This window comes from Phragmites australis, chromosome 1 (assembly GCF_958298935.1).
Source record: "Phragmites australis chromosome 1, lpPhrAust1.1, whole genome shotgun sequence".
NCBI classification, from domain to species: Eukaryota; Viridiplantae; Streptophyta; class Magnoliopsida; order Poales; family Poaceae; genus Phragmites; species Phragmites australis.
The window spans coordinates 30,402,861-30,415,413 of NC_084921.1; the positions used below are offsets into that span (position 1 = coordinate 30,402,861).

Here is a 12,553-nt window from a genome sequence, read left to right on the forward strand (position 1 = left end):
TTTTGTTGTATAGGTTTTTCTTCCGCTGCGTAGTTACTGTTGTTCCTCTTTTGTTGTAAATTGTGGAAGCAGTTGCATGTTTAAGTATTGTAATACAGCTTAATTGCTTGCTCTCTATTAAACTGTGTTGTGATATTTGAGTTGGAAGGCATGTGTTCCGATCCTGGGCACAAAACACGTGCCGGGACTACCGGAATGGTATTCTGGTTAATCATCGAGGTTGTGATTATGAACAATGATCCTCCTGATGATTAATTAGAATACTATTTAGACGGTTCCTCACACGTTATCTACTAACCGTGAATTCTATCGACAAATAAAAGAAACATCAAATAAAAACCAAATAAACCCCAATTGAAAACACAATAAGAATATAATGAAAGACTAGGATCTTCTAGTGAGTTGGACAAGGAGAACATAATTTGACTGAAGTTTTTACGAGGAACGATAAGGTTGTAGGGATCTAGATGTTACTAAGGGGAAACTACTGTAAAGATATGTGAATTGGTACTCAAAATTAGCGTGGTTGGATAGATTATGAATTTAGGACAATTTGAGCGTAAGAATAATTCAAATTGGAGCTAAAATGAAAAAGATATGAATAATTGAAGTTCCAGGGACCTAATTGCGAAAGAGCTGGGAATTTCTAGAATTATGGAGATTATTTTTGTACTGGAAAAGATGAATTGCTGACTGGATAGATGACTAGGCATATTGGCTGATGTGGCTTGACACATGGGTTGACTTTGCAAATGTGGCAGACAGAGGTGGCAAACATGGATGACTGGATTCATGTGGACACGTGGTAGATTGTGATTGGCTACTGAAAGGGTATGGAATAGATCTAATCTAAGCCGTTTAGATTGGATCAGATGGCCGGGGATGTTTTGGGCGCCGGTGGTGTAGGTCTGGACTGCAGAAGGAGCTTAGGACGGCGGTGGACTCGCCGGAGTTGGCTGGATCAGCGCTCCGGTGTTCAGGGTGCGACAGCGAGCGGCAGAGAAGAGAGATGAGTGGATGGGAATCTTACCTAGGGCAAGGGCGGCTCGGGGAGAAGGCGAGGCAGTCTGACAACGAGCTCGAGTGGCGGCGGTCGTCAGAGCTTGGTGGAGGCGATGTTCCAGCAGCAGGGGAGCGAAGGCAATAGCGACGGTGCATTTAGGAGCTCACGGTGAAGGTTCAGGTGAGCACGTGGACATCGGCATGGCCTCGACAGCGAGATCGACGAGCTCGATCGAGGAGCATCAATGGTGAGCGGGGTGACACTAAGGTTTGTGGCGACTCGGCGAAATTGACCACGGGAAGGAGACTTGGTGGTGAAATGAGGTAGGGGCACGCTCATGTGCTATATATTGGCGGCGGGCTCCAAGACTCCGTGACATGCACATCGAGAAAGGTGGCAGCGGTCGGGTTTATCCCGAGTGGATCTCTACGTTTAAACACTCGATGACTTGGGGATAAGGCAACGGTTGGTTGGGGGTACCAAGTGGATTTGGATCGGCAATCTTCTAGAGGACCTCGTCTCGGATTTGGATGGATTGGCACGATGACCGACTTGATTTTGGGCAGCGCACAGCGGCTCCGGTTGGAGGTGAGGGACAACGCTGACATGCAGGTCCCGCTGGCAGCGGCTGAGAAAGGGACGGGATGCTGCGGCACGATGAAAGACCAGAGGGCATGCGCGTGCTGCTTGGGCTGGCTTGCGGCCCAGGCGAGATAGGTGACGGGCGGATGGGTCGGGACGCGGCCCAATGCTGGAAGAGCGTGGAGGGAGAGAGAGTGGGCCGACTTGGGCGGGTTGCTGGGCCAAGCCTGAGATGAAAGAGAGAGAGCCCGGGAGGGAGAAAAGACCGGGCCGGGCTAAGATGTAGGTCTAGGAATTTTCTTTGTTTCGGAATTTCCAAAAAACAAACAAAATCCAAATAAAATACCAAATGAAGCCTAAAAATTCTAGAAAATTCCGACCAGCTTTTGAAAACATTTAGGAACCAAATAAAAATATTTTGAACTCATAAAAATATTTTGATACTTTGAAAAGTAAATTTTAACTCAAATGAAATAAAATAAAATCCAAATGAGCCCAAATAAAAAATCAATAAAATCAGAGAAATTCACAACTCAAAATAAAACCTAAATGCCTATTTTCATCATGAATGCATACAAGCATTTATAACCTAACTCAATTTTGAATTTGAATTTAGAAAATAGGATTTTTCGTGTTCTAATTATTTAATCTACAATCTAATCTTGGAAAATTTTAGAAATCTAAAAATCATGGTGTGACATCAAATCTCACCGGCTAGTATGCGAATAATATCACAACTAAAACACAGATTTGCTTGTCCACAAGCACCATCACCCAGACTTCACATTAGCAGTAGTGCAGCTTCACCCTGATGAGCAACAGTTACGGAGGAGGCGTACGAGGCCCCAAATCTATGGTCAAGGTGCGGGGGTGTCTGACTGTCAATGTACCCAAGGTACGGTGTGACTACCACCTGCACCGCGCTGATGCCATGCCACTTCATATCCAGAAATCGCACCACGTTAGCCATGTGTGCTCCACTTCATTGTAGTTCCCACACAGCCTCTTGAGAGGAGGCTGCAAGGACTCTACGGGCACGAGCTCCAGCCAAGATGTACCCCACCGTGGACTGATGACCGAGCTCATAGCTGAGACTCACATCTCCCACATGATTTCAGCGCACGCTCCTCGATCGAATAAGTGTTATCGGAGGGATGGAGGGCGGTGGTGGTGGGTGAAGAATTGTGAGAGAGGTATGTTGGCTTGGAGTCTTACATGTGGGGTCGCTTGTAGATAGGGGCATTTCAATCATTTTCGTAAAGAACTGGCAGTTTCCGGATCCCTCACGACGAGTCAAGGTAACAGTGCTAAGGGAAGTAGCAAATAGGAAAGGGAAAAAGAAAACTAGTATACATGTCTTTTTTAATAGCAAATCAAGAATTTCATTATCTTTCAATAGCACACACGAAATTCTCTCTAGTTTTATCTGGTTTAAAACACAATAAAATAAATTAGAGTGCTACAGTTTTGTTCTGATACGAGGACTGTATGTACGTGCCGTGTATGTTAAACAAATTCAATCCTTCCGAGCGAATCCAGGGGTCCTTCTTTTAAGAAAAAGCAACGATGCTGAGCTGGCTATTAATAAGTTGCTCGCAGCAGTCACATCACATGCTCCATGGCTTGGTGCTTGGAGAAGGCGTGTGAGCACCAGCATCCCCTCTGCCTCTTGTCCTTTCAGCACTCATCCATGATCCACCAAATACACAGCCATCATTCTAGAACGACTTGGCCTGGATTGCACTCCAGTCACCAGTCCGATATTACAGGCCATGTACATACAGCTACGCTCACATGCAATGTCCACATGTTTTGAGGGGTTTTCAGGTTTTTTCATGTTGATTTGATGTATAAATCAAAATGATTTTTATGACGGTGCTGTTGGTTACATATCTTGTGTGTACTGTACATGGTTGAAAATTACTAAACTTCATTCACAGGGAAAAATAGTGTCATTCAAAAGAAGCTGTTCTTTCCCACATAAAACAAGTGAAGTTTTTAAAGGTTGACAGAACTTGTGATCCAACGGCAGCCGTTGATCTGTATAACACATTGATCTATCACACGTGTTAGTCGCGACCTCTATTTTGTGGCAATTGATGCGTCCTAAGATTGTTGACATGTTGTATTGAGATGGTAACATCGGTTAGTCCAGGTAGCAGTGGACTCGCCTCGGACGGCGGCAGTTGCGAGTTTCATTTCCTCCTTGGTGTCGGCGTTTATCTAAAAATCCCTAGTCTACTATTGTACATTGAGTATGTACGGTGAGGTGTTGTGCTCCATCTTTTTCTTGTCTGCTCTGGAGCGAGTCTCGGAAAACTGGTAGTGCCACCCACAAACTAACCCAAATTTGTCTCCCACCTAATTCTAGAAGGGATTTAGACGGCATGGAGCTATAAGGGTGATTAGAGGCGGATCTAGGATTTTTCAATTTAGGTATATGTACCCATCACACTCGTGTCTGCACCACTGCCACGGTCATGCCCTGTCTCTCTCGTGCCCGAACCACCATTGCCCTCCTGGCTCATGCTCGCACCCCGCTCCCGTGGGCCCCACCTCGCTCACTCTCACGCTGCCACCACCCTCTATCTCATGGTCGACGGGTCGAGTATAGTGCTCGCCAGGTCGTCACGTAGTCACGCACATGGTTTCAGTCTATTAGGAACCGACACACTCATGCACATGATTGTCACTCGTGCATCGAGAGTGCTTGGGCCCTTATGTGTGGTTATGTGGACCGTGGGTCGTGAGCTATTGCTACGTCAATACCAATCACGTCGTGGCGAGATTGGCTTGAGCCGTCATGGACCATGGTCACCAGGCACACCTATAGAATATGACATATAAAAAAATTGTACAACATTTTATGTGTACATATGTATACCTGTGTCCTGTACCAAAACCACCTTACTCCTATATTTCTCCCATGAGCATGGACCATCATATCCGGTAGTGATAACGTCGCAGTGTCTTTAGGATAGGCTTTTTCTAGTTTTTTCTTGAAAAAAAGTCATAAGCTATCCAGGGGCTAGCTTTTGGCCCCAGCTTTTGATGATTTTTGGCTAGTCGAGGAAGCGGCTATAGTTGAAATAAACTAGAAGCTGAAAAGCAGGCTGAGAGAAGCTTTTCTGGCTTTTGGTATACTGAGAAGCTAAAAATTTATTGTAAAAATTAGCAATCAAATTCAACAGTCACATCCACTTCCTCAGCTAGCAAAAAGCTCTAAAGTCACAGCATATCCAAACGGAGCCTTAGTTGCTCAATGCAGTTATGTTCTTTACTCTTCACTTAATTATAGATAAATATAGCATGATGAATTGGTATACCATAAAATTCAACTTCCCAAGTTTGTTGTTCAGAAAACCAGCAAATCCAGACATTACAACAGCCTAAGCCTATGCACACGTTGTTGGCACGTTGAATTCAAATTCCAAGCGAGGAGTGACTCCATTTCTTTGTTCTACAATAGTACTAAATATCACTATTAATAAGTTTTTAATCCATGCATGTGACAGTAAACAGTGTGACCTAACAATAACAAATAAGCTGAGGTGGGTTTCAACCCATTAGCAGGTCTAGGTGCAAGTGCATATACAGGGTCCTATGTTTTTCACTGGTGATGTTTGCCTCATGTTATTTGAGAAACTGATTGATGTTGTCGATCCCGAACACTACCTTTTTTAGATGCATAATGTCCACGGTTTGTGTGGTATCCTTGTCTGGGTAAGAATCAGGTTTGTATATTGAGCATTTGTACTCATGATCTACTGTCAATCGCAACATGGGAACTTCCTATACCATCTACAATGATAGCATAAGTTCATTCTTTCAGAGTCGGAATAGGCTTTTTGTCATGTTCCGGTTCCTATTTGATCAGACCAATCAGCTCGATGACCCTGAAAATGTGTGCTGACCCCCCTCCCCACCTTGGATTTTGAAACAATTAATTTTGTCCAAGTCCTTTGATTTGTGAAGCACATATATAGATGCTTCAACATATAATTTGACGTATTCATGATTCATAATAGTAGTTGAAATTACTTAAGTCATAGAACTCGCAATTTCATGATTCATAATAGTAGTTGAAATCACCAGACGCACCTATAGAATATGACATATAGAAAAAAATTGCATAATTTTTTAGGTGTATATTTGTACATCCATATCCTTGAGTAGGTCGACCCCTCGAGGTGATAATGTTGTGTACCAAAACCAACTTACACCTATATTTCTCCCATGACTATGGACCATCTATCCGTAGTGATAAACATTGCAGTGCCTTTAGTTGCTCAATGCAGTTATGTTCTTTACTCTTCGTTTAATTATAGATAAATATAGCATGATGAATTAGTATACCATAAAGTTAACTTTCTAAGTTTGTTGTTCAGAAAACCAGCAAATCGAGACATTACAACAACCTAAACCTATGCACACGTTGTTGGCACGTTGAATTCTCATTCCAAGCGAAGAGTGACTCCATTTCTTTGTTTTACAATAGTACTAATTATCGCCATTAATAAGTTTTAATCCATGTGCGTGACAGTACACAGTAGACGGTGTGGACCTAACAATAACAAAGGAGCTGAGAAGAAGGGCAAAAAGAAAAGGAGAGGACAAGTGGAGGTAGTTTCGATGACAGTGGTGGAAAGTGACAGGTCTGACCACATTCCTAAACTCCACAACCACCCCCCACCCAAACCCTGCTGCTGCCTGCACAATTTCCTCTCCTACTTTACTGAAAAAACCAAATCCCACACTTTCTCTTTCCCCTTCCTTTCTCTCTCCCTCCGTCCTCCTCCTGCAGCTGATCCCTCTCTCTCTCTCTGTCTCTCCCCCACGTTCCAATTGCCTGCTCATTCTGCTAATCTTTTTTTCCCCATTGCCACATGCTGGTCTTCGTACTTGCCCCCAGAGAGACAGGAAGGGGAGGGAGAGATGCGTTCTTGGGGGTTGGGAGTGAGAATCACATGATGCCATTACCACCATCTCTCTCTTTTATTTTTTTGTAGGCATATTCTTCTCCTTTGGTTGTTTAGATCCTTCGTTCTACAGTCCTGCTCAGCCTCCAAGCTGACGAACAACTCCGAGGTTTCTGACCCGGGCCGGGAACATTCCTTTCTGGTATGGCAAGCACGCACAACTCTCTTGTATCCAAGAATCGATTTCTTTCTCTTCGTCCTCTAGTCCCCCCCCCCCCCTCCTCTTTTGTAGCTGATTCTTCATTTTGGATCATCTCTTTTGTTTACCTGACTTCAGTGCCAGTTCCATCGGATTTTGATGCAAACGAAAGGGGAATCGGTAGGTTGTAAATTTGTGGCTGGTTGTTGGAGAGCTGAAGGAGCAATTTCTTGGGGTGTATTCCTGCCTTTTAGCCAAATTGGGGGCAATTTCAAAGAATTCAGAGGAAACCAATCCAGAGAATCATTCGTCTGCATGTTCCATGACTAGGAGCTGTGGCAGGATAGTGTCTACTCTCTGGAATTTTAGTGCAAATTGTTACCAGTTTCATGCAACTTTGATCGGGGCAAGGAAGTACCAATTTGGGATTTTCAGTTGGTGCTGCAGTCTGCATTCTTCTAAGTTATCAGTGGGGAATTTGTGCGAGTTGGTGTCAGATGGGTTGCTCGCACTCCAAAGTGGAGAATGAGGAGCCCGTGAGGAGGTGCAAGGATAGGAGGCAGCTCATGAAGCAGCTTGTGCGCCGACGTCCTGAGCTTGCAGCTGCGCACAATGCATACCTGCACGCCCTCCGCAACACAGGAGCTACTCTCCGACAATTTGCAGAGGTAGAGTCTGCACTGTCACAGCAGCCTCCTGTAGGCCTTGCGGCGCCTCCCTTGCCTCCACCTCCGCCGCCGCCACCTCCTCCTGAACCATCGGTGACATCCTCAATGCCACCCTCGCCACAGCCCCCGCCACCTCTGCCTTTCAGTCCAATAACCACAAGAAAGATGGAGAGGAGGGTTGATGAGCTCCCTCCACCACCTCTGGCTTTTAGTCCAATAATAACGATAAGAAAGATCGAGAAGAGGAATGATGAGCTCCATGGGGATGATTCTATGGACGAGGATGATGATGACACGGACAGCTGCTCAACTCCTCTACCACCACCCCCGCCACCCGGTGTAGCATGGGAGTACTTGGATCCTTACAATGTGCGCCCCTTCAATTTCCCATCTCCATTTGCTGATAGGAGTGATAAAGAAGTGGCCTCTCAGGTTACCCTAGAAGATGATGCTTGGGTTGAGATAAACACAGAATTTGATGGAGACGAGGATGAAAGTCTTCTTGGCAACTCTGATGCCATTATGAGCAGGGTCGAGTTGAATCCAGCAAAGAGTAGGGCTCTTGGTGACGATAACACATCAATGGTGAGCTGGATGACAAAGGATTCAGACTCTTCGGTGGTGGTTTTGAGGAGTAATAAGTCACTTGTAGGGATTGTTAAGGAGATTGATGAGTACTTCTTGAAAGCAGCAGCAAGTGGGAACGATGTTGTCATTCTTTTGGAGTCTGCTGGTGGGCGGCCAGATCCCTTGGATTTAGAGGCAAAGAAAGGTACTATGTGTCCATATGTTATCATTATTTATATTTCTTTGAGATGCCAATCGGCAATTTTCACTCTAGAACCTTCTTTTATAGACGTAAATCTGAACCAACCTGAAAAATAAAATTGACGATAAGATGTCCATAGCCCATCTACTAATATAAAAATTAAATCGATTTAGTGTGAATCCAAGTCATGGCTTGCTTCATCTGACACTATTCATTCCACTGTCCTGCTGTTCACTAAGAATCTGGACTTGGAATCCCGGAAAGCCCCGGCTGAAACCATCAAAGGCTCCTCATCACCTTGTCTTCCATGCATGTATAAGGGAAATTAAAAGTCCAACAAAGGAAATCATTTTATACAGAATCAGTCTTGGTTTGATCAGTTTTAAGCTTGATTGGGGACAATATTTATGTTTAGATCTAATCTTTAATTTGATTTTAATTTTAGGTTGGTACTTGGTATAGTTTTGCAGCAACCTAATAGTAACTACTTTGTTTCAATGTTTGTAAACTTTTTTTGGTAAGAGTATTCAAACACCCCATTATTTGTATACCTGTATATCCTATGGTCCTTCTTTTCTATGTATTTTTTGGTTCTCTAACACGTTACGTGTAAGTATATAGCATAATTCATGGAAAGTTACAGGTACTAGAAGATATTTCAAGATCAAGTGCATCCAGTAATCAATACATTACTCTGTTGCAATAGGGTAAAAAGATTGAAATACGAAACATTGTCTTTCCTGGCGTGCAGTCACTTCCTAAACAGTGCTATTTATTGTTTTAGGTGCAGGGAAAATTTCCAAATCTGCGAAGGTTTTCTCCACGCTTTCTTGGAGCTGGTCATTCAAGTCTCAGCAGGCTAACAGTGAATCCTCAATTCTGAATTCTAGTGATGCCTCTGGATATGGTTACCATAGCAAAACGCTAGAGAAGCTTTATGATGAGGAGCAAAAACTCTACAAATTAGTCAAGGTGAGCGATGGAAATCCTAGCGTTATTTGTGGTTGGTATATGTTTCATTGAAAGTATGAAATGCATTACATGGTGCAGTCAAGGAGTAGAATAAAGGACTGTTAGGTAGATTTTGAGGTGTCATTACTTATCTGGGAAGTTGTTTCTTGAGCAGCGAATTTTGTTTGTTCTATTAACGAGCACAGCACGACATGATGTTTACGCGTTACCATGTGTTGCTTTACCAAAAGTTAATACACTGTTGATTATTACTATCTTTTGTCTTGCAGGATGAAGAATTGGCAAGGCTCCAGTATAAAAAATACACTTTATTGCTACAAAAGTTAGAATCAGGGGAGCATGATAAGCTGCATGCAGAGAGAGTTCGGGATACTATTGAGGAGTTGCAAACTCGGATAATCTCGTTTGAGGAAGCTGTGAATTTGATGTGTTTGTCCATATCAAAGCTCCGAGATGAGGAGTTATATCCTCAGATTATTGAATTATCTGCAGGGTAGGCTCCAAAAGTTAGCTAACTAAAATACTTGAACTGTCCAAAACTGCTATTGTGAAAGCAGTACTTAGGTTCATGGTATCTGTTTTCAACACCTAATATGCAATAATTAATTTCAGGAAGCCTCACTTATCCATTCCCATGCTACTCGTACTTGTATTAACATATAGTTGATAAATTCATTAGGAACTCCCAAGTATCTCTTGCAAGTCACAAATTAAGTAGTAGGAGTAGTTACCTCATGCATCATGTAACTTTTGCTGTGGCATGTGCGGATATGCCCCTTGGATTAACAATCAGTAAATGTAGGCAGCACATTATTATTGCAGTTCGGTGTCAATGCTTACAATTTTTCCTTGTTAATGATGCAGTTTTAGTTCTTATCACATTAATATTTCATTCTCCATTATCTTCTGAACTTCCTTTCCTTTTTTTGCCTAGGCTTGTGTATATGTGGAGAAACATGTACGAGTGCCATCAGGTTCAAAACCATATTGCCCAGCAAGCTAGTCTCCTGGGCAACAGACCTGGGAGTGAACCGACAACTAACTCTCATTGCCATGCAACATCTCAGCTGGAAGTTGAAGTCTCTGGATGGCACAGTTCCTTCTGCAATCTCATCACATTGCAGCGTGAGTACATAAGCGTCCTTAATCAATGGATTAAACTCACGGACTGCCTTCCTGATAGTGATGGCTTCATGAAAAGTTCATCTGGAATCCGTAGGCTCTCTGAGGAACTCCAGCGTGCTCTTGAGAGGTTACCTGAGAAGGTATAGTAAAACTAACTTGCTCTTTTCTTTCAGTACCTTGTTTGTCACTCTAGGCGATTCAGCTTTCAGGATCTTGGTTCAGAATAAATCATTTTGCTTTTAATAAAGAAGCTTTAGATTCTTCATGTATGAACTGAATGTAAAAAAGGTTTACATTCTTCATAAGTTGAACTTCATCATACTTAACCATTTAGCTATGCTTATTTATGTAAACAGGTAGCAGCAGAAGCAATAAAGACTTTTATGTCAGTCATACACTCTATAGTTCTACAACAGACTGAAGAGCGCCAACTGAAGAAAAAGTCAGATAACATGGAGAGCAAGTTCCAGACCCAGTTAGAGAAACACAGTGAAAATGCAATGCAAAACTCAGCCCAGCCTCCACATAAGAATCACTATTCTGTATCGAAGAATGAAATGAAATTGAACACATTTAGAAAACAAGTTCAGGAGGAGAAGGCCAGATATCTAAACTCTGTGAGGACCAGCCGAGCCATGACGCTGAACAATCTGCAGACGAGCCTTCCGAATGTGTTCCATGCTTTAATGGGTTTCTCAGGAGTGTGTGTGCAGGCATTTGAAGGTATCAGCAGATGCAATGAAGTCGCTGGTAGCCACTTGGGAGCTGTTTCACCTGCCATTTGCTCGTGACTTTTGCTGGGATGACTGTGATTGTTCATTGTAAGTAGGCAAAGTATAAACTGGTTCGACGTGAATACGCTTCCCTTCTAATCTCTAGAACTTCTTTAAATAGTTTCTTGGAGGATGATTTTAAGTCAGTACAGGCATATTAGTATTGAATGGATCACAAAGTCCCAGTTTGAGAAGAGGTGGGTACCTATGAGGTTAGTGGTAGAAGTATGACTTATCATAATTTATGTGTCTGGAAAGGATTTGTGTAGTCTTTAACAGCATGTTCTCAGGATATGACGATGCTATTCATCTCCATATATTTCCAGTTCAAGAGTCCAGAGGCTGTCCTGGATCACACCCGGCAAATAATTTTCGTATTCAATGCTTGGTTGTGATTTAATGCATGGGAATCACTACTCTATATCTAATATATAATCCTTTACATTTTACCACACCAGTGCTTTTTTGCTAGATTAGAATTTACTTTATTCTAGTTAGATAATCTGAAAATCACTGCCTCTGATTCCAACTGTAAATTATCCTTAAATTTGTGTTGTAAAACATTTTTAATTTTGTTGATGGCATGTAAAAAGCATCTAGGTTTCTAAAGTATTAGCCACATGAAATGGGTATCACTATTATTACTGGAATCATGAAATGTAGTTTAATGATATATGATATTTATAAATTTCAGTAAATTTGTGGTGCATCTGCACCCATTGCTACATTTTATCACCACCTTTGCCTAGTATGAGATTTTATTCTCACATACCAAATTAATTAGACCAAGGTAGTGACATGACCAATGTTGGTCTTAAAACCGGGTGTCACATATAAGGATTTGAAAGTTACTAATTTCAGGGCAATATCTAAACACAACTTTAGATATTTCTCCTTTTCAATATTTAACATAGTATTTGATGCTTAGTAGGGCCTATAATTGAGTGTGAATTAAAAGGGGTGAATACCATATCCCTAAAGATCAGTTTATCCCCAAAGCATGCTTTTCGTGTTGCTTGTCTTTTACCACCCAATCTATTTAATTTTATTGGGAGTGTGATTGTAACATAGTGAATAATATTCATAACAATAAGTGCAATAATTGTTCCTCTTTTATTATTACATTAGGTGAGTATGGGTATTTATGAACATACTTTAACCACTCCTGTCATTATATTTTGATCTCTTATCCACGGGAATATTCCTTCTAGTACTAGGATATATCCTAGTGTATTTCTGGAGTATTACGGTTATTGCCCATCTACATTGCCCTGTGCAAACAAGTCCCGACACATATCCTAGAGGGATCCGTACTAAACCCTCTATTGGGGCTATTAGCAATCACCCTTCGGTCATTTTCTGGTTGGATTCTAACTAACTTGTGGGCTCCTTTTTGAGTGAGCCTTTGCTATGTCACTAAAGGTCCTCATGTCGCCTCCCTTCGGCCTTAGGGCCTCATTGCACCCTTCATCCATTCGGCCTCACCGTGCCCCTTCATCCATCAGGCCTTGCCTCCGAGCTTCTTCCCTTAGGCTTCGCTACA

The 12,553-nt window shown here is 42.4% G+C and overlaps 1 protein-coding gene across 1 annotated transcript; it reads left to right on the plus strand.

Moving 5' to 3' along the window:
• Window positions 1–6,280: 6,280 nt before the first annotated feature.
• LOC133914918 (protein ALTERED PHOSPHATE STARVATION RESPONSE 1-like) lies at window positions 6,281–11,348 on the plus strand. The gene is made up of 6 exons (XM_062357883.1): window positions 6,281–6,706; window positions 6,842–8,143; window positions 8,925–9,112; window positions 9,382–9,605; window positions 10,047–10,377; window positions 10,594–11,348. Exons 2-6 carry the CDS (start codon window positions 7,201–7,203, stop codon window positions 11,026–11,028), a joined length of 2,121 nt encoding a protein of 706 aa, XP_062213867.1. The 5' UTR covers window positions 6,281–6,706; window positions 6,842–7,200; the 3' UTR covers window positions 11,029–11,348.
• Window positions 11,349–12,553: the final 1,205 nt, after the last annotated feature.

Bases quoted from the DNA above. Each gene is read 5' to 3' on its own strand.
- LOC133914918 (XM_062357883.1), top strand. From the start codon at position 7,201: ATGGGTTGCTCGCACTCCAAAGTGGAGAATGAGGAGCCCGTGAGGAGG. The intron at 8,144-8,924 runs GTACTATGTGTC...TTATTGTTTTAG, and splicing joins GGATTTAGAGGCAAAGAAAG to GTGCAGGGAAAATTTCCAAA. The intron at 9,113-9,381 runs GTGAGCGATGGA...TTTGTCTTGCAG, and splicing joins AACTCTACAAATTAGTCAAG to GATGAAGAATTGGCAAGGCT.